The sequence below is a fragment of the Mesoplodon densirostris genome, chromosome 5 (assembly GCF_025265405.1).
Source record: "Mesoplodon densirostris isolate mMesDen1 chromosome 5, mMesDen1 primary haplotype, whole genome shotgun sequence".
Classification (NCBI taxonomy): domain Eukaryota; kingdom Metazoa; phylum Chordata; class Mammalia; order Artiodactyla; family Ziphiidae; genus Mesoplodon; species Mesoplodon densirostris.
Window position 1 is genome coordinate 150,070,155 of NC_082665.1, and position 22,215 is coordinate 150,092,369.

Genomic DNA, 22,215 nt, shown 5'->3' on the forward strand with positions numbered 1-22,215 from the left:
AGAGAGTAATGCTGTCATACGATTTAAAATTCCAGACTTAAAAATGTTATATGGTGAAATGTCAGTGTTCTACCCATGGCTCTCAGCCATCAAATTCCCTTCTCTGAATGCAACCAAAGTTGCCTGTTTCTTATATATCTTTCCAAAGATTTTATGAATATGATAGCACATACATATTCAGTGAGAGGCAGTATGGTGTAGTGGTTAAGAACTTAGACTATGGAGCATGACGGCTGTAATCAAATTCTATCTCTGCCATTATTGGCTGTGTAATTGCCAAGTCTCTTAGCCAATCTGTACCTCAGTTTTCTCTTACGTATAAAAGAAATAATTATAATACTTAACTTGATAGAGTTGTGAGGTATAAATGAATAAGTGTGTGTAAAGAGCTTAGACGAGTGACTGGCCCATAATAATAAATAATGCATTCTTTTTTCATGCGTAAATGATATAATATACACAGTGACAGGCATCTTGCCTTTTTTTTCCACCAAGAAGTTTATTGGCAGACTTTTCTTTACAGCATATAAATCATGCCTCATTTTTTCCTAGTGGCTGAATAGTTGTTCATTGAATCGATATGCTATCCAGTTTAATGGCTCTAAAAACCAATATTTTTATGATGATGTATATCTATTAAGCATCTCCACTTAGATAACTAATATGCACAAGACATTCTAATTACCCTTGCCTTTCCTATTTCTCTCATTTCCTATATTATCATATTCTTTTAGCTCTACCTTGAAAATATATTTCAGATCTAACTTTCTCTCCACCTACTGCTACCACTTCAATCCAAGCTGGCATTGCTTTACTGAGTTGCTCAAGGCCAAAAACTCGAGATTCATTATTGTAAGCTTTTGGCAAAATATGTTCAGTTCTCTTTCAGTGTTCTATTTGGTCTCCCTTCTTCCACTTTTACTCTTCTATAATCTGTTCACATAGCATTTAAAAGTATAAATCAGACTATTTCTCACCCACACCCAAATTTCCAGTGGATCTTATCTCATTTAGATTTAATTCTTGAGTCCTAACTAGATCCTAGTTAAAACTCTTACAACCTGGCCTTTTGATTTCCTCCTCAACCTTGTCTCCCGCTTCTGCCTATTTCTGTGCTTCAGCCACACTAAGTACCTTGCTCTTTTATGAGTCCTCTCTCATAATAATTTACCTCATAACCTTTGCACTTTTTATTCCCTCTCCTTGGGACCCTTTCTGTCATATAATCATGCTCATTGCCTCACGCATGCTTAAATATGAGCTCTTCAGAGAGGCCCAGCCACCCCGTTTGCTCTCTGTCCTTTTTACCGTACTTTACTTTTTTTAACCATATATTTTTTCTTTAACTGATATACTTTTTCATTTGTATATTATCTATTGATATATTATTTTCTCCTCACTAGAAGATAAAAATCATGGAAGCAGATACTCGGTCTCATTCACTTTTGTGCTTCTAGTACACAAAACAATGCTCAGTACTTACGGATTGGTAACTGAATGGGGAAGCACTAAATTAAATAAGTGGTTTTTGAACTCTCTGTGGTGAAAGAATAGTTTTTTAATTATGATCTTAGTGTCATTTTTTTACTAGGTTCAGTAGACATAAGATTATTCTGTCAGATTGTTATAAAAATTTCTAAAAACTTACTTCCAAATTTATACTTTTAATGAACTGGTAACAGGCCATTTGTGGTCAACACATATTTGCAGAACACATTCTTAGTAGCACAGCAGTAGAACAAGTTTGCCATTCTGTAGCCAACAGTTAAAATGTGAAGGCTAAATTAAGTATTCTCCTTGGTAGACAAAGAGAAGGCACTTCAAAGCCCACATCCCGGGGCTTCCCTGGTGGCGCAGTGGTTGAAAGTCTGCCTGCCTATGCAGGGGACACGGGTTCATGCCCCGGTCCGGGAAGATCCCACATGCCGCGGAGCGGCTGGGCCCGTGAGCCATGGCCACTGGGCCTGCGTGTCCGGAGCCTGTGCTCCGCGACGGGAGGGGCCACAACGGTGAGAGGCCCGCGTACCGCAAAAAAAAAAAAAAAAAAAAAAAAAAGCCCACATCCCAGAAACCAGGCTGAATTACTGGATTTATAAAATTTATAAAATTCTGTTAGTAATACCAGTAAAACTTAATTAGTGCTCACTCTATGCAGGAATGAGTCTTTTTTCAGTGGACTCAATAATCCCTATCACAATCCCCATGTTGTATCTATATAGTTTAGTTAGAAGTCTTTCCTCTATAGCTGTTTATTTGCTTATATGTTAGTATTTAAAGTGAAAATTTCAGTGAAGTTTAAATTTTACAGGTCCATAAACATCTCAGTAAATACTGCTCTATCGTATCTAATATGTTTCTGAAAATGTATTGATCATTTTACATTTTTTTTTGTTTTAGTATGTTGATATATTTTGTTGTTTATATATACCTAGGATGGGAGGAGGGTCATTACACAATGACAGTTGGAGTTTGGGATCTGGGTTCCCAAGGAGATATATAGCTGAAGACAGAAAACGATTAAGTTCAAGAAAATTTGTATTTCAGCTTCTGCTGGTGAATTCCAGCCAGGGTTGGTGTTAATTTTTAATGCTTTCCAACTCCTTGATCTTCAAGTCATTTTATTTTAGAGATCTAGAAGTATAAACTGAATTAAGGTCCATTTGGGTATGACTTTGTATGCTTAGGACAAGCTCTGTTAAACTGTTTTCTGTTATCCCTGACTTGGGCAATTTGAATGTACCAGATCCCTTCCGCCTTTGAGCTATTCTTTTTTATACAGATTAATTTTAAGAGTACTTTTAACCTTCAGAGGTATTCTACTGACAATGTGTAAAATGTTGTAAAATCACTAGCCTATATTTCAAAACACAAGAAGATTTCTCAATTTATTATATTTAGATGCTGTATCTCAGGAAAAGGGAAACATTTTCATTTAAATGCATTTCTAACTACTCACTAACTTAAATACATTTTATTTTTAGGATTTTTGTCTTGTATTTTGGTTTGAGGGCAGTAGCAATCGCTAGTAACATGGATTTGACCAAAATGTAGATAGAGTTTCCGAATAACGAAGTGTGTGTGTGTGTGTATGTGTGTGTGTGTGTGTGTGTGTATGTATGTATAGATAGATAGATAGATATAGTTACACTATTATGTATACATGCTTATATATGTAATTAAAGGGAAATTTTAGAAGTTTTAAAAGAAATGCATGCTCATCTTTAGTTATGTATATGTTTGCAGATGTTTAGATTGGTTCTTCCAAAACACTCATTAATAACTGAACATTGGTATTTGCAGATAAATAAACTAAGTGAAAAAAAATGGAGATCATTTTACCATCACAAACTCTTTTATTCCTTTACCAGAATTCCCTACACTGTTATCATCTCAATGATGAAAGTTAATATGAATAGACAAAAGGTTAAGGTTTGTGCCATACCTGTTGCTCAGAGGACTTGAAAGAGAAGTTTGATAATATTTAATTAGATTTACAAATACAAGTGAGTGTTTAAAAATATATTAACACTGTGACTGGGGAAACAGATCAGAAATTCACAGAATATATTTTTAATGAATTTAATGACTTTGGTAGGTTCAGTCTATTTTTCAGGGATCAGAGGTTATGCCATTCATTGAGGTGAGGAACACAGAGAAAGGACCATCTTTGGGAGTAAAAGTCATGAATTGATTGTAAGCAAATGAGACACCTTTGACGCATCTAAGTAAAGGTATTAAGGAAGCAATTGTATACATAGCATTGGTGGCCAGAAGAAAGGTCTAAGAGGTTTGGTTAGTATGCTCTTACTTAGGTTGTGTATGTTTGAAGGTGAGGGAAAGGGGTTGTTGAAAAGACTACATAAATCCTTGCTGCTGATAATTAGGATGGGTCCGTTTTGGGTTTTTTGGAGTTTTTTTGGCCAAACTGAGCAGCTTTTGGGATCTTAGTTCCCCGACCTGGGGTTGAACCCAGGGCCACGGAAGTGAAAGCACCAAGTCTTAATCACTGGACCACCAGGGAACTCCCAGGATGAGTCTGTTTTTAAGTGGGAATGTTAATGAGCCAAGCTTATAGGGACACTGAGGCAGAGAAAATTGTCACAGACTAAAATGGTGAGTTTATTTCTATAAAATAATTTTTCATCTTTCTTATTTAAATTATGCCTAGATTGTAAAACATAGAAGTTGACTGGTTTCCTTCCATCATCCACTTCTGTTATAAATTTGTAATCTTATGGATGAAATTCTGATTCACAGGTGAATACTATAATCTTACTTTATTTCATAGCCATGAAGCTCATGACTGCTCTGGTGAATGTTGCCTTAAACCTCAGTATTCATCAGGATAATACACAGAGACAGTATGAAGCTGAAAGAAATAAAATGATTGGGAAGAGAGCCAATGAAAGGTTGGAGTTACTACTTCAAAAACGCAAAGAGGTAAGGTTCACAGTAACTGTGATTCTTATATTCTGTAAATGTGTAGTAAATATATCATATGTGTTTTTATTCTCTCTAAAAAGGTTTGTGTGTATTTTTAAAAGTTGTTTTTTTTTTAAGTTTGATTATTTGATCTCAAAGTTTTCAAATGAAACTGGAATTTGCTTCCAGCCAGTGATTGATTATCTGAGTGCTGTCTGAGGGCAGAAGAGAAACAGAACAACCATACTTTAGAAAGAAGGTGGTCTGGGAATTAGATAACTCAAAAAGATTATCAAGCTATGGGCCCAGGAAGCACAGTAAATACTAACATCAGAACTAGGGGCCAGCAAAGATGCATTGCAGGAGAAAGCCAAAGACTAGATATTAGTAGATGTATGAGACATTTCTGTGAATAATAAGATTGGTTCCAATTTTCATATAAATGAAATTTTCATATAAATGAAATTATAAGTGAAATTTTCATATAAATGTGTTGAAAGAGATTTTAAACTGGATTTTTAGTAGGCAACATTTTTATTCATCCAATCAGAAATAAAATTTTAGATGTACAGTGTTAGTCTGTATTTTAACTTGAAAAAAAGAATAATATCTCAGTGCTATAAATATATTGCTGTCAACAAATAATGGGTTATAACAGGCAGCAGGAAGCAACAAATTTATGATTAAATTATGGTCTGTGCTGTATTGGAGTGCTAGGACTGCTGTAGCATATACCACAAACTGATTTTTCTTTTTTTATTATTATTATTTTTTTTAAATTTTATTTATTTTTGGCTGCGTTGGGTCTTCATTGCTGCACACGGGCTTTATCTAGTTGTGGAGAGCGGGGGCTTCTCATTGCAGTGGCTTTTCTTGTTGTGGAGCATGTGCTCTAGGTGCACCGGCTTTAGTAGTTGTGGCACATGGGCTTAGTTGCTCCACAGCATGTGGGATCTTCCCAGACCAGGGCTCGAGTCCGTGTCCCCTGCATTGGCAGGCGGATTCTTAACCACTGCACCCCCAGGGAAGTCCCTGGTTTTTCTTTAGAACAGAAATTTATTGTCTCACAGTTGTATAAGCTAGAACTGGCAGATAACTCTTAATCTTCACATGGCCTTCTCACTGTGTGTGTGTCTCTAAATTTCTCCGTTATAAAAAGGAGACAGTCATATTTGATTTGGGGCCCATCCTACTCCAGTATGAACTCATCTTAACTAATTACATCTGCTATAACCCTATTTCCAAATAAGGTTTGAGGTTCTGGGAGTTAAGACTTCAGCATATGAAGTTTTGAGGAACACAGTACAACTCATAGCACATTCTATACTAGAAATAATTGTAAGTAAGTTTTGGAACTGTACTTTAGTAAGAACTGCTAACCAAACTATCTCTTATAAATTATTTAATTTTTTATATAATAAATGCAGCAAAAGTAGAACTTATAGTAAGTTTCAGTATTTGAATGATTTACTATAAAGGTATTCCCAAAGTTATTTCAGTAAAACCCCAAACAAAACATATAGCAAAAGAGAAAGTCTGAAGGAATTTTATTGTCACATTTGTATATGCAGTAAAAGCAAATGTTTCACTGCAGAACAAATTAAAATAAAAACCATCATCTTGAATGTGATTTTGTATCAGTGCTTTTGTTCCTTTTGAGTAGTAAACTCAAAATTTGAATGTGATTTTGTATCAGTGCTTTTGTTCCTTTTGAGTAGTAAACTCAAACTTTAACTCTGATGTGTAGTATTGCCTGAAATTTATTTATCTCTTTTCTATAGTATTTTATTTTGTTGCTGCATTTCACCACTAATGGCTAGTGTCCTTGATATCTTCTGCTGTTCCTCCTATATTGGGAATTTGACCAGTGCTCAGTTTGGTGCTAATCAGATGCAGAGTAATATTTGGATACTTTAGGTGGAATAGGAACTTTCTTACACAGTGGCAAATATGATAATCGAGGATGATCTGTTACCAAGAAATGTAAAACCAAGCAGGGGACCTGGTTTGGACAGGAGAGGTAAAGAAATTGAGGCCTATTCCCAAAGCAGATGATATTTTGTGGTAGTAATCTGGTCACACTTAGCCACACCACTCCTTTTTAGTCATTGTGTAATACATGTTGAGAGAGACAGAAAGCGGTTTTAAGCCAATGTAGAAAAGCTATAGAAATAATGAAAGAATACTGGTAATTTCAGACATCTGTTGCACAATACATGAGAAGAAAGATTGAAAATTACCCAGAATGAGAATAATCAGGAATTAAAAACAATTGGAACTCTTTATTGCAAATATAATTATCAATATTTTAATTTATATTTATTTTTCATTTCAGCTACAAGAAAATCAGGATGAAATCGAAAATATGATGAACTCTATTTTTAAGGGTATATTTGTTCATAGATACCGGTAAGGGATTTTAAAAATCATTTAGAACATCTTTAACTTAAATAATTTATTGCTTCTTTGTAGTCCTAGGCAATAAGAATATAAACTTTCTAATTATTTGTTTTGTTAGCCGGAAAACAGCTTTGGGTATAAAAGCTAAATAAATGTACTATTAACTGTGGTCAAAATTGTACCACCACCATCATTGCCACTCTTCCAGATTGAGAACACGTACTGTTAGAGACATCCTGTGTACTTGGATTTGTACTGATGTAATATTAATAAGATATCATTAAGTTAATGTGGCCCTAATAAGATTTGATTGTCTTCATATTTGAAAAAATTAAATTCCCTACTTCCTGCCCTTTTGTACTCATCTTGTTATATGATCAAATTAACCAACAGTGTTTTAAAAATGTGTTGGTGAAGATGGGAGAAATGAGTACGGTAGAGGGCACCTCTGCAGATAATGCAGCATCTTTATAACATCACTCGTCTTTACCTTCAACTATACACAAGAAAATAGGATCAAAGTATTTCTGAAGTATTTTTGTCATGCTCCATTGCAAGTTGTCTTTCTGTGAAACGTGTGACCTATTAAAATACTACATGAGCGTATTTCATGGAGAATTAATGAATCATATACATACGCTTGTTGCCTTCTATTAATTTGATTTGATATGTTTAGGCAGATAGACACAGATAATAGATGCACTGTTTTTAGACACATTTAAGACTTTAATTGGTCAGTTAGTTTTAAAAGTTAGTTAAAACAGGGAAATTATTTTTTTAAAAAGAAAAATTGGTAACTTCGATAATTTACCTTAAAACATTTTATTTTAACTGAAAATGTAAAACTCTTTTGAAATAGAACCAAGGCTTTTACTTTGAGTATGAATTCTCTGAATGGAGTATCACATCCTCTTTCTTACATAAACCATGCATGTAATGAATTATCGACAAATTTATTTTCAAAAAAGCAAAAATTTCCGTATACCTGCCTTGCAGTCTTTTTTTAAAATTACAGCTTTATAGACATATAATTACCATAAAATAAACAGCACATTTAAGTGCATGATTTGATGACTTTTCATACACACACACACAACAAACACACCCCTACCTGTAAAACTACCACAGGCAAGATAATGAATATATCCATTATCCTCAGAAGTTTTCTCCTACCACTTTGTAATTCCTCCTTTGCTGCCACTCTCCCCTTTACCCATCCTTAAGCAATCAATGATCTCCTTCCTAACTGATTTGGTTACATTTTCTAGAATTTTATAGAAATGGAATGTACACTTTGTACTCCTGATTTTTGTTCGTGTCTTGGTCTGGCTTCTTTCACTAATAAAATGAAAGGCCTTCATCCTTAAGACTTAATTGTAAGTTTTTTGTAGATTAACTTTATCTGGTTGAGGAAGTTTCCTATCCCTAGTTTTCTGAGACTTTGTTAGGAATGGATATTGAATTTTGTCAAATACTTCTCTCCATCTTTTGAGATCATTATGTAGTTTTTCTTTTTTAAGAGTGTTAATGTGGTGAATTAAATTGGTTGATTTATTAAACATTAACTCAACCTGAACTTCTTGGAATAAAACCCATACACATAATCATGATATATTATTTTTCTTCATTTATATCTTTTTATTGCTATAAAGTCATTTTTTTTGAAATGTAGATGATTTACAATGTCCTGTTAGTTTCGAATATAGAGCAAAGTGATTCAGATATATATATAGATAGATACAGATAGATAGATACAGATATATGTATAGATATATAGATATATACAGTAAGTCCCCTACATACAAATGAGTTCCGTTCCGAGAGTGTGTTCCTAAGTCCAACTTGTTAAGTCCAACAAAGTTAGCCTAGGTACCCAGCTAACACAATTGGTTATGCAGTACAGTACTGTACTGCAATAGGTATATAATACTTTTCACGCAAATAATTCATAAAAATCAAACACACGCAAACAATAAGACATTTTTCATCTTGCAGTACAGTACCTTGAAAAGTACAGTAGTCCAGTACAACAGCTGGCATACAGAGGCTGGCATCAAGTGAACAGGGAAGAAGCGTTACTGACTGGAGGAGGGAGAGGAGGTGGAGGATGGTAGAGCTGAAGGATCGTCAGCCACAGGAGATGGAGGGCAAGCTGCAGTTTCACTCACGCCCGACACTGATGGTACAGGTTCTGGTTCCTTGCTGGATTCAGTTCTGTCTACCCTCTAGAAAAAATGATCCGGTGATGTCTGGGTAGTAGCTCTTTTTTTCTCGTCATAAATGACACAGAAGCACTGGATTGCATCCTGAATGGCTGCTGTGACCTTTGTGTACTGTTCCACATTCGGGTTCTGTGCCTCAAAAACTAACAGCGCCTCCTCAACTAAAGAAAATCCCCTTGCCATTTCCTGCATCGTAAATCTCTTCAGTTACTTGTTCTTCCTCTTGTCTCTCTCTTTGTCTTTGCTCTGGACCTCCAATTCCTTTTTTTTTTTTTTTTTTTTTGTGGTACGCGGGCCTCTCACTGTTGTGGCCTCTCCCATTGTGGAGCACAGGCTCCGGACGTGCAGGCTCAGCGGCCATGGCTCACGGGCCTAGCCGCTCTGTGGCATGTGGGATCTTCCCGGACCGGGGTACGAACCCGTGTCCCCTGCATTGGCAGGCAGACTGTCAACCACTGTGCCACCAGGGAAGCCCTGGACCTCCAATTCTTGGTGCCTCTTAGCAGTACCAGCTACATCACTGCTGCTTTTACACTTGCTTCCGGACATCCTGGGCTTGAAGTAAAGATACTCTACTACTATATACATTACTGTACAGTAAAGTACACAAAAGCACAACCACTTGAAGAGGATGCACACACATCACAGTGTACACCAGACGTGAACTAACTTACATGATTAGACATGCGAACACACGTTCACGTCTTTGAAAGTTGTCAACTTAAAGGTCCGTATGTAGGGGACTTACTGTATATGAATGTTTATCAATTTTTTTCAGATTCTTTACCCTTGTAGGTTATTACAAAATATTGAGTATACTTCCCTGTGCTATACATTAGGTCCTTCTTGGTTATCTATTACACTTTATACACAGTAATGTGTATATGTTAATCCCATCCTCCTAATTTATCTTCTCCCTGCCCATCCCTTTTGGTAACCAAGACTTTGTTTTCTGTGTCGGTCACTCTACTTCTGTTTTGTAAGTAACTTCATTTATATCTTTCTTTTTTTATTGATTCTTCCAATATTGTTAAAATGACTCTACTACACAAGACAATCTACAGATTCAGGGCAATCCCTATCAAATTACCAATGGCATTTCTCACAGAACTGGAACAAAAAAAAGTTTAATTTGTATGGAAACACAAAAGACCCCAAATAGGCAAAGCAATCCTGAGAAAGAAAAACGGACCTGGAGGAATAAGGCTCCCTGATTTCAAACTATACTACAAAGCTACAGTTGTCAAAATAGTATGGTATTGCACAGAAACAGAAATAAAGATCAGTGGAACAGGATCGAAAGCCCAGAAATAAACACATGCACCTATAGTCAATTAATCTACAACAAAGGATGCAAGAATATACAATGAAGAAAAGACAGTCCCTTCAAGAAGTGGTGCCGGGGGCTTCCCTGGTGGCGCAGTGGTTAAGACTCCATGCTCCCAATGCAGGGGGCCCAGGTTTGATCCCTGGTCAGGGAGCTAGATCCCACATGCATGCCGAAACTAAGAGTTTGCATGCCACAACTAAGGAGCCCACGAACTGTGACTAAGACCTGGTGCAACCAAATGAATAAACAATAAATTTATATAAAAAAGTGAATCATTAAAAAAAATGAAGTGGTGCTGGATAAACTGGACAGCTACATGTAAAAGAATGAAATTAGACCGTTCTCTAACACCATATACAAAGCTAAACTCAAATGGATTAAAGACCTAATGTAAGACCAGTTACTATAAAGCTCCAGGAGGAAAACATAGGCGGAACACTCTTTGACATAATTCGCAGCAAGATTATTTTAGATCTGTCTCCTAGAATCATGGAAATAAAAACAAATACTTTTTAAATGGGGCCTAATTAAACTTAAAAGCTTTTGCACAGCAAAGGAAATAATAAACAAAATGAAAAGACAACTTACGGAATGGGAGAATATATTTACAAACAGTGCACCACCAAGGGATTAATTTCCAAAATATTCAAACAGGTCATACAGCTCAATAAAACAAACAAACAAAAAAAAAAAACAATCAAAAAACTGGGCAGAAGACCTACCTAGACGTTTTTCCAAAGAAGACATACTGATGGCAACAGGCACAAGAAAAGATGCTCAACATCATAATTATTAGAGAAATGCAAATCAAAACTACAATGAGGTATCACCACACTCCAGTCAGAATGGCCATCATCAAAATGTCTGCAAATAATAAATGCTGGAGAGGGTGTGGAGAAAAAGGAACCCTCCTACACTGTTGGTGAGAATGTAAATTGGTTCCGCCACTATGGAGAACACCATGGAGGTTCCTTAAAAAACTAAACATAAAGTTACCATATGATCCTGGAATCCCACTCCTGGGCGTATATTCAGAGGAAACTATAATTTAAAGAGATACATACACCCCAGTATTCATAGCAGCACTATTTACAATAGCCAAGACATGGAAGCAGCCTAAATGTCCATTGACAGATAAATGGAAGATACAAATGAAGTTAATTATAAAACAAGTAGACCCACAGACATAGAAAACAAACTTATGGTTGCCAAAGGGGGACAGAGGGAGAGAGGAATTAGGAGGTTGGGATTAACATATAAACACTACTATATATAAAATAGATAACCAATGAGGACCTATTGCATAGCCCAGGGGCCTATACTCAATATTTTATAATAACTTACAAGGGTAAAGAATCTGAAAAAAATGCATATATGTGTATGTGTGTGTGTGTGTGTGTGTATAGCTGAATTATTGTGCTGTACACCTGAAACTAACACAACATTGTAAATAAACTATACTTCAATTTCTAAAAGATAAATTAAAAAATTTTTTTAATTAAAAAAATATTCTTCCAATCCCAGAACACGGTATATCTTTCCATCTGTGTTGTCTTCCATTTCTTTTTGCCAGTGTCTTATAGTTTTCAGAGTACAGGGCTTTTGCCTCCTTTTGTAGGTTTATTCTTAGGTATTTTATTCTTTTTGATGCGATAATAAACGGGATTGCTTCTTCAATTTCTCTTGCTGATGTTTTGTTGTTAGTGTATAGAAGTGCAACAGATTTCTGTATGTTTTGTATCCAGGAACTTTCAAATTCATCGATGAGGACTAATGGTTTTCTGGTAACATCTTTACGATTTTCTATGTATAGCATCATGTCATGTGCAAACAGTTACAGTTTTACATCTTCTTTTCCAATTTGGATTACTTTTATTTCCTTTTCTTCTCTGATTACCTTGGCTAGGACTTCTAAAGCTATGTTGAATAAAAGTGCCAAGAGTGGCATTCTTGTCTTCTTTTTGAACTTCGAGGAAATGCTTTCAGTTTTTCACCATTGAGTATGATGTTAGCTGTCTGTTTGTCATACATGGCCTTTATTATGTAGAGGTGTGTTGCCTCTGTGCCCACCTTCTAAAGAGTTTTTATCATAAATAGATGTTGAATTTTATCAAAAGCTTTTCTGCATCTATTGAGATTATCATATAGTTTTTATTCTTCAGTTTGTTAATATGGTGTCTCACATTGATTGATTTGAGGATATTGAAAAATCCTTGCATCTCTGGGATAAATCCCGCTTGATCATGGTGTATGATCTTTTTAATGTATTGTTGGATTCAGATTGCTAGTATTTTGTTGAGGATTTTTGCATCTATGTTCATCAGTGATATTGGCCTGTAATTTTCTTTTTGTGTGATATTTTTGTCTGTTTTTGGTATCAGGGTGATGTATGATGTAGCTTCATAGAATGAGCTTGGAAGTGTTCCTTCTCTGCATTTTTTTGAAATAGTTTCAGAAGGATAGGTGTTAACTCCTCTCTAAATATTTGATAGAATTCGCCTGTGAAGCTTTCTGGCCTGGACTTTTGTTTGATGGGAGTTTTTTAATCACAGATTCATTTCAGTGTTTGTAATTGGTCTGTTCCTATTTTCTATTCCTGGTTCAGGCTTGGGAGATTGTACCTTTCTAAGAATTTGTCCCTTTCTTCTAGGTTATCCATTTTTCTGGCATAGAGTTGATTGTAGTAGTCTCTTACGGTTCTGTGTATTTTTTTCGTGTCAGTTGTCACTTCTTTTTAATTTCTAATTTTGTTGATTTGGGCCCTCTCTTTTTTTTCTTGATGAGTCTGGCTAAAGGTTTATCAATTTTGTTTATATTTTAAGAGAACCAGCTTTTAGTTTCATTGATCTTGTCTGTTGTCTTCTTCATTTCTATTTCATTTATTTCTACTCTAATCTTTATGATTTCTTTCCTTCTACTAACTTTGGGTTTTGTTTTTTTTCTTCCTCTAGTTGCTTTAGGTGTAAATTTAGGTTGTCTATTTGAGATTGCTCTTGTTTCCTGAGGTAAGTTTGTATTGCTATAAACTTCCCTCTTGGAACTGCTTTTCCTGTGTCCCATAAGTTTTGGATCGTTGTGTTTTCGTTTTCATTTGTCTCTGGGTAATTTTTGATTTCCTGTTTGATGTCTTCAGTGAACCATTGGTTGTTCTGTAGGATATTGTTCAGCCTCCACATGTTTGTGTTTTTTACACTTTTTTTCTTGAAGTTGGTTTCTAGCCTCATAGTGTTGTGGTCAGAAATGATGCTTGATCTGATGTCAGTTTTCTTAAAGTTACCAAAGCTTGCTTTGTGACCCAGCATGTGATCTGTCCTGGAGTATGTTCCATGTACACTTGAAAAGAATGTGTATTCTGCTGCTTTCAGATGGAATGTTCTCTGAATATCATTTAAGTCCATCTGAGGTGTCATTTAAGGCCTGTGTTTCTTGATTGATTTTCTATCTGGATGATCTGTCGTTTGGTGTAAGTCGGGTGTTAAAGTCCCCAAATATTATTTTGTTACAGTCAGTTTCTCCTTTTGCATCTGTTATCATTTGCCTTATATATTTAGGTGCTCCAGTGTTGGGTGCATATATATTTACAATTGTTATATCTTCTTCTTGGATTAATCCTTTGATCATCATGTAGTGTCCCTCTTCATATCTTGTTACAGTCTTTATTTTAAAGTCTATTTTGTCTGATATGAGTATTGGTACTCCACCTTTCTTCTGATTTCCATTTGTGTGGAATAACTTTTTCCATCCCCTTACTTTCAGTCTGTATGTGTCTCTAGATCTGAAGTCAGTCTCTTTGAAGGCAGCATACATATGGGTCCTGTTTTTTGCATCCATTCAGCCAGTCTGTGTCTTTTGGTTAGAGCGTTTAATCCATTTACATTTAAGGTAATTATCAATGTGTATGTTCTTATTGCCATTTTGTTAATTGTTTTGAATTTGTTTTTGTAGGTCTTTTTTTTCTCCTTTCTTTTTTTGTTCTCTTCCCTTGTGACTTGATGACTGTCTTTAGTGTTATGTTTGGATTCCTTTTTCTTTTTTGTGTGTATATCTATTACATGTTTTGGTTTGTGGTTACCATGAGGTTTTTATATAGCAGTCTGTATATATGTTTTTGTTTTAAGTTGTTGATATCTTAATTTCAAATGCATTTTAGATACCCTGCATTTGTACTCCCCTCCCCGTCACAATAGCTGTTTTTGATCTTACATTTTATATCTAATTTTTTTATGTATCCCTTAACTGTTGGTTTTTTTTGGATACAAATGATTTTATTACTTTTGTCTGTTAACCTCCCTACCAGCTTTGTATATGGATGATTTCCTACTTCTATTATATGTTTCCCTTTACCAGTGAGCTTTTCAATTTTGTCCTTTTCTTGTTTCTACTTGTGGCCTTTTTTTTCAGCGTAGTTCCTTTAGCATTTGTTGTAAAGCTAGTTCGGTGGTGCTAACTTCTTTTAGCATTTGCATGTCTGTAAAGCTTTTGATTTGTCCATCAGGTTTAAACAAGAGCCTTGCTGGTAGAGTATTCTTGGTTATAGGTTTTTCTCTTTTATGACTTCAAGTAATATTGTGTCCCTCCCTTCTGGCCTGCATAGTTTCTGCTGGAAAATCAGCTGGTAGCCTTATTGTAGTTCCCTTGTATTTAATTTGTTGCTTTTCCCTTGTTGCTTTTAATACACTCTCTTTATCTTTAACTTTTGTTCATGGAGTACAATGTGTCTAGGTGTGTTCCTCTGTAGGTTAATCCTGTATGGGACGCTCTACTTCCTGGACTGGGGTGACTGTTTTCTTTCCTGGGTTAGGGAGGTTTCCAGCTATTATCTCTTCAAATATTTTCTCAGGCTCTTTCTTTCTCTTTTCCTTCTGGGACCCTATAATGTGAATATTAGCATGCTTGAGTTCTCTTAAACTTCCTCATTTCTTTTCATTCTTTTTTCTTTTTTCTATTCTGTGGCCGTGATTTTCACTACTCTGTCTTCCAGCTCACTGATACATTCTTCTGCCTCATTTAGTCTGCTGTTTATTCCTTCTATTATGTTTTTCATTTCAGTTATTGTATTATTCAATTCTGTTTGGTTCTTCTTTATATTTTCTAATTCTTTGTTAAAAACTCCTAATTTCTCGCTCCATGCATCCATTCTCGTCCCAGTACCTTTTATCATCTTTACAATCATTACTCTGAACTCTTTCTCAGGTAGATTGCCTGACTCCACGTCACTTAGTTGTTATTCTGTAGTTTTGTCTTGTTCCTTCATCTGAAACATATTACTCTGTCACGTCATTTTGTCTGAATTGCTTTTGTATTTTTATATGTGTGGTAAGTTGGTTACATTTCTCTTGAGATTGTTCTTGTTTCCTGAGGTAAGTTTGTATCACTACAGACTTCCCTCTTAGAACTGCTTTTCCTGTGTCCCTTAAGTTTTGGATCGTTGTGTTTTTGTTTTCATTTGTCTCTGGGTAATTTTTGATTTCCTGTTTGATGTCTTCAGTGATGTCTCGACCTTGTAGAAGTGCCCCTCTGTAGGTTACATCCTATGCTTCCCAGCAGTGCACTCCTCTCTTGTAATCCAAGGACCAGGGCCTAGCTGGTCCCAAGGTACTGTCTGGCCTGCATTTCCAAATTCAGTCTGCAAGCTGCGTGACTGTAGTTTTCTTGTTTCTGGTGTCTGCCCCCTGGTGGGTGAGACTGGTCTGGAGGCTTGTGCAGGCTTCCTAGTGGGAGAGGTAGAGCTGGGTTTTGGCCCTCTGATGGCCAGGGCCTTGTCTAGAGGCCTGTCTTTAGGTGGATGTTGGCTCAGGAAGTCTTAGGAATCCTGTCTGGTGATATCTGGGGATGTGTCCCCATCCAGTTCGGTTTTTGGCCTGAGGCATCCCAGCACTGGAGCCTATAGGCTATTGGATGGAGCCAGCTCCTGTGCTGATGCCCGAAGCCAGACGTTAGCCTCCCCAAGCATTCATGCAAATGAATACTCCCTGAGATGCCTATCACCAGTGTCTATGTCCCCAGGGTGAGCCACAGCTGCCCCCCCACCTCCACAGGAGACCCTCCAAGACCAGCAGGTAGGTCTGGCCCAGGCTCCTATCAAATTACTGCTTTTACCCTTTGCCCCAGTGCACGTGAGATTTTGTATGCACCCTTTAAGAGTGAAGTCTTTATTTTCCCCAGTCTGTGGACCTCCTGTAATCAAACCCTCCTGGTCTTCAAAGCCAAGTGCTCTGGGGGCTTCTCTTCCCAGTAATGGACCCCCAACCTAGACAGCCTGATGTAGGGCTCATAACTCTCACTCTTGTGAGAGGACCTTTACAATACCATTTTTCTCTGGTATGTGGGTTGCCCACCCGGGTATGGGATTTGATTATATTGCGAGTCTGCCCCTCCTGCTGGTCTTGTTGTGGTTCCTTCTTTATGTCTTTTGTTGTACAAAATCTTTTCTGGTACGTTACAATCTTCAGTGATGTAAGTTACATCTTACAACGATTGATGATTGTTCTGAAAATTATTGTGATTTTGGTGTGCTCGTGAGAGGAGGTGAGTTTAGCATCTTTCTACTCCTTCATCTTGGCCACTCCTCTCTCTATTATTCTTTTTTTATCTTCTTGGATATCATTTGCTGAAATTTCCCTAGGAATTTTTGTATCTGTGTTTAAGAGGGATATATATCTATAACTTTTATTTTACTGAGTGTCTCTGACTGCTTTTGGTACCAATGTGATGCTGGCTTTGTAGAATGAGTTGTGATGTATTCTCTCCTTTTTAATTTTCTGGAACAGTTGAATAAAACTGGTATTATTTCTTCCTCTGATAGGAGTTAAACCATTGGGTTCTAGAGTTTTCTTTGTAAGGATGTTTAAAACTACAAATTAAATTTCTTTAGTAGATATAAGACTGTTCACTTTGTCTTAAAAAAAGTGATAGATTCATCTAAGTTGTTGAAGTATATTCAAGAAATATCAGCATAAAGTTGTTCATAGTATTGGTGGTTTCATCTCTCACATATCAGTCTGTCTAGAGCTAATCAATTATATTTATATTTTCTTAGAAAATGAGATTTTGGTTAATTGTACTTCTATTTTTCTGTTTTCTGTTTCACTTGATTACTGTTCTTTTCCTTATTATTTTCCTTCTTCTGCTTTCTTTGGGTTTCCTTCCTCTGCCCTTTAGTTTCTCAGGGGGGAAATGGAGATCACTGATATAAGGCCTTACTTTTTTTTCCTCTTTTAATTTTTACTCCTATAAATTTCTTTCTTAGCCGTGCTATAGCTGTATCCCCTAAATTTGGATATGTTGTGTTCCCATTTTCATTTAGTTCAGAATACTTTCTAATTTCCATCTGGACTTGTTTCTTTGGGTCATGGATTATTTAGAAGTTTGGTATGTATTTGCAAATATCTCAAAACTTTCTGTTATTGTCTCCTAACTTAAGTTCATTCTAGTCAGAGAACATACTTTATGTGACTAAATGCTTTTAAGTTTATTGATATTTGTTTTATGGCCCACAGTATGTTCTATCTTGATAAATTTTTTATTTGCATGGGAAAAGAGTATGTATCATGGTTTTGTTTTTATGTCAATTAGGTCAAACTTGGTTGATGGTTATTGTTGAAGTCTTTTCTATCCGTACTGATTGTCTGTCTTTTTATTCTAACAATTATCAAGAGGGATTTTATAGAAGTACTTTTTGTATTCTTGATACAGGTGCATTATCACATAAATGATTTTCATATTTTTCCCCAGCCTGTGGCTTTCTTTTCATTTTCTTAATGATACCTTTTGAAGAACAAAAGTTTTCAATTTGAATGTGGTAATTTATCAATTTTTCTTCTATGGTCATGCTTTTGATGTCATATCTGTGAACATTTTTCCTAACCCAAACTGTTCTTCTATGTTTTATTCTAGAAGTTTATTCATTTAATCATTTAAGTTAATTTATATGAATGATTTTTTTAAAGTTAATTTTTGTTTATGGTGCGATATAAGGACACTTTTTGCATATAGATATTCATTTTTACAAGCACTATTGATGAAAGGCTGCTCTTCAGCTGAATTCCTTTGGCACTTTTCTTGGGAATCAAATGACCATGAATGCAAAGTTTTATTTCTGGATTTCCTAATTTGTCCGTAAACACTTACCAGCTGTATTGATTACAGTACTTTTAAGGTGTTTTTTAAAAGCTTTGTTGAGATGTAATTGACATATAACATATGTATGTTTAAGGTGTACAACAAGATCCTTTGAAACATAATATATTGTGAAATGATTATCACAATAAGGTTAGTTAATACCTCCATCATCTCAAGTAATTACCTTTTTTAATTTAGGTGGTGATAACATTTAAGAATTACTCCCTTAGCAACTTTCAACTGTGTACTACAGTATTGTTAACTGTAGTCACCATGGTGTACATTAGGTCCCTAGAACTTATTTATCTTATAAATAGAAGTTTGTACTCTTTGACCAACATCTCCCCAGTTTCCCCCACCCCAGCATCTGGTGACCACATTTCTACTCTCTATTAGTTTAGCTTTTTTAGAGTCTACATATAAGTGAGAGCGTACAGTATTTTTCTTTTAGAGTAAGTTTTTAAAATTAGGTAGTGTTATGTCCTTTTACTTTGTTTTTCAAAATTGTTATGGCTATTATAGATCCTTTACATTTCTATATAAATTCTATAATCAGATTGTCAATTTTTACACAAAATCTTGCTGGAATTTTGATAGAGAATATAATGAATCAGTATACCAATTTGGAGAGAATTTCCTTCCTCATTATATTGAATTTTCCATTCTGTAAATATAGGTTGTATCTCCATTATTTAGATATTCTTTAGTTTCTCTTAGCAATTTTTATTATTTCAGTGTACATCTTATACTACTTTGGTTAAATTTATTTTTGTTTTCATTTTTATTTTGTTATAATGGGAATTGTGTCCTTAATTTTTGTTGTAGACTCTTCCTTATTAATATGTAAAATATAATTATTTTATTACTGCAAAATTATAAAATACTTTCATTAGTTCTGTAGTTTGGGGGTTTTGTTTTTGTAGCTTCTTTAGAATTTTCTACATAAAGGATTATGCCATTTGTGAACAAAGGCACTTTTAATTTTTTTTTATTGGCCTATTGTACTGAATAGAATCTCCAGTACAGTACTGAGTAAAAGTGGTGAGAGAGGACAGCTTTACTTTTATTCCTGATCTTAATGGGAAAATAATTAGTCTTTAAAATTAAGTATAGGGCCTCCCTGGTGGCGCAAGTGGTTGAGAGTCCGCCTGCCGATGCAGGGGATACGGGTTCGTGCCCCGGTCTGGGAGGATCCCATATGCTGCGGAGCGGCTGGGCCCGTGAGCCATGGCCGCTGAGCCTGCGCGTCCGGAGCCTGTGCTCCGCAACGGGGGAGGCCACAACAGTGAGAGGCCCGCATACTGCAAAAAAAAAAAAAAAAAAAAATTAAGTATAATGTAAGTTTTTTTTTGTTGATACCCTTTAGTAGGATGAGGAGATTCCCTTCTAACCTGGTTTTGTTAGGTGTTTTTATTGCGATTGATTGTTTGATTTCATTTTTTCTGCTTCAGTTGAGATAAAAATACAGGCTTTTTTTAATTGATATAAGGTATTATATTCATTCATTTTCAGATATTAGACCAATCTTGCAATCTGGGAAAATTCCACATGGTCATGGTATATAATGTTTTTTCTATGCTACTGGATTTAGTTTGCTAATATTTTGTTAGGGATTTTTGTGTCTACTTTCATAAGGGGTATTAATATGCTTACTAGCCTCAGAGAACTGGAAAATGTTCCCTCCTGCTCTATTTTCTAAAAGAGTTTATGGAAGATTGTTTTTTTTTTTTTGGTTTTGTCTTGTTTTATTAATTTGATAGAATTCACCATGGAAGTCCTTTAAGCCTAGGTTTTCCTTTGTGTGAAGACTTTCATTTACTAATTAAACTTCTTATTATAGATCTATCCAAATTTTCTATTCCTTGTTGATTCTTTATGGTAATTTGTCTCTTTCAGACAATACTTTATTTCATGCATAGTGCACATTTGATTGTATAATGTTATTTATGATATTTCTTTATAATCATTTTTATTTCTGTAGGATGTCTCCTTACTCATTCTTGATTTTGTAATTTGTATCTTCTCTCTTTTGTGTTGGTCAGTCAGCCTAGCTAAAGGTTTATCAGTTATATTGATCTTTTCAAAGAATAAACTTTTGCTTTCATCGACTTTATTTATGTATTTTTTTATTTCATTGATTTTTGCTTCAACCTTAATATTTCCTTCCATGTGATTGCTTTAGTTTTAATTTACTTGTCTTCTTTTAGTTTCCTAATGTAGATTGTTGATTTGTATAGCTTTCTTCCTTTCTTATCTGGCATGCTAAGCTATAAATTTCCCTCAAAGTACCGCTTTAGTGACATACCATGACTTTTTATACAACAAATATGTTGTATTTTAAATTTTATTCAGAACTAAAAATTTCCTTATTTTATGTGTGATTTCTTCTTCAACTCATGGGTTGTTAAGTTTTCTTGTTTAATTTTGAAATATTTGGAGGTTTTCCAAATTAATTTCTCTTCTTAATTTCTAGTTTAATTGCATTGTTGTTAGTAAACACACTTTCAGGTATTGATATTTGAATCATTTTATACTTTATGGGCCTTGTTTTTCTTAATCAGTTGGATTATCCAAAAAAAAATACTACATGTGCATATAAAAAGGATATATTCTGCTGTTTTGTTACATCTTCCTATAAACCTTTTTATCATTATGAAACGTCCTTTTTTAGTATGACTTTTTTTTTTTGTCTCAAAGACTTCTTTGCCTGATAATAATATATCTCTGGTTCTTTTTTTTTTTTTTTTCTGTACGCGGGCCTCTCACTGTTGTGGCCTCCCCGATTGCGGAGCACAGGCTCCGGACGCACAGGCCCAGCGGCCATGGCTCACGGGCCCAGCCTCTCCGCGGCACGTGGGATCCTCCCAGACCGGGGCACGAACCCGTATCCCCTGCATCGGCAGGCGGACTCTCAACCACTGCGCCACCAGGGAAGCCCTCTGGTTCTTTTATGGTTACTTTTTGTATGATGTATCTTTTTTTTTTTTTTTTTTTAATTTTATTTTACAAATTTAATCAGTTATACATATACATATGTTCCCATATCCCCTCCCTTTTGCGTCTCCCTCCCACCCTCCCTATCCCACCCCTCCAGGCGGTCACAAAGAACCGAGCTGATCTCCCTGTGCTATGCGGCTGCTTCCCACTAGCTATCTACCTTACGTTTGGTAGTGTATATATGTCCATGCCGCTCTTTCACTTTGTCACAGCTTACCCTTCCCCCTCCCCATATCCTCAAGTCCATGCTCTAGTAGGTCTGTGTCTTTATTCCTGTCTTACCCCTATGTTCTTGATGACATTTTTTTCTTAAATTCCATATATATGTGTCAGCATACAGTATTTGTCTTTCTCTTTCTGACTTACTTCACTCTGTATGACAGACTCTAGGTCCATCCACCTCATTACAAATAGCTCAATTTCATTTCTTTTTATGGCTGAGTAATATTCCATTGTATATATGTGCCACATCTTCTTTATCCATTCATCCGATGATGGACACTTAGGTTGTTTCCATCTCCGGGCTATTGTAAATAGGGCTGCTATGAACATTTTGGTACATGTCTCTTTTTGAATTATGGTTTTCTCAGGGTATATGCCCAGTAGTGGGATTGCTGGGTCATATGGTAGTTCTATTTGTAGTTTTTTAAGGAACCTCCATACCGTTCCCCATAGTGGCTGTACCAATTCACATTCCCACCAGCAGTGCAAGAGTGTTCCCTT

The 22,215-nt window shown here is 35.6% G+C and overlaps 1 protein-coding gene across 2 annotated transcripts in view; it reads left to right on the top strand.

Annotated features, from left to right (window-relative positions):
- STAG1 (STAG1 cohesin complex component) overlaps positions 1-22,215 on the top strand; it is a 436,282-nt gene that overhangs the window by 275,571 nt on the left and 138,496 nt on the right. For both annotated transcript variants that reach the window (XM_060099648.1, XM_060099649.1), the window contains 2 exons: positions 4,289-4,440; positions 6,758-6,831. In XM_060099648.1, the coding sequence (XP_059955631.1) occupies positions 4,289-4,440; positions 6,758-6,831 (226 nt within the window). The remainder of the gene's footprint in view (positions 1-4,288; positions 4,441-6,757; positions 6,832-22,215) is intronic.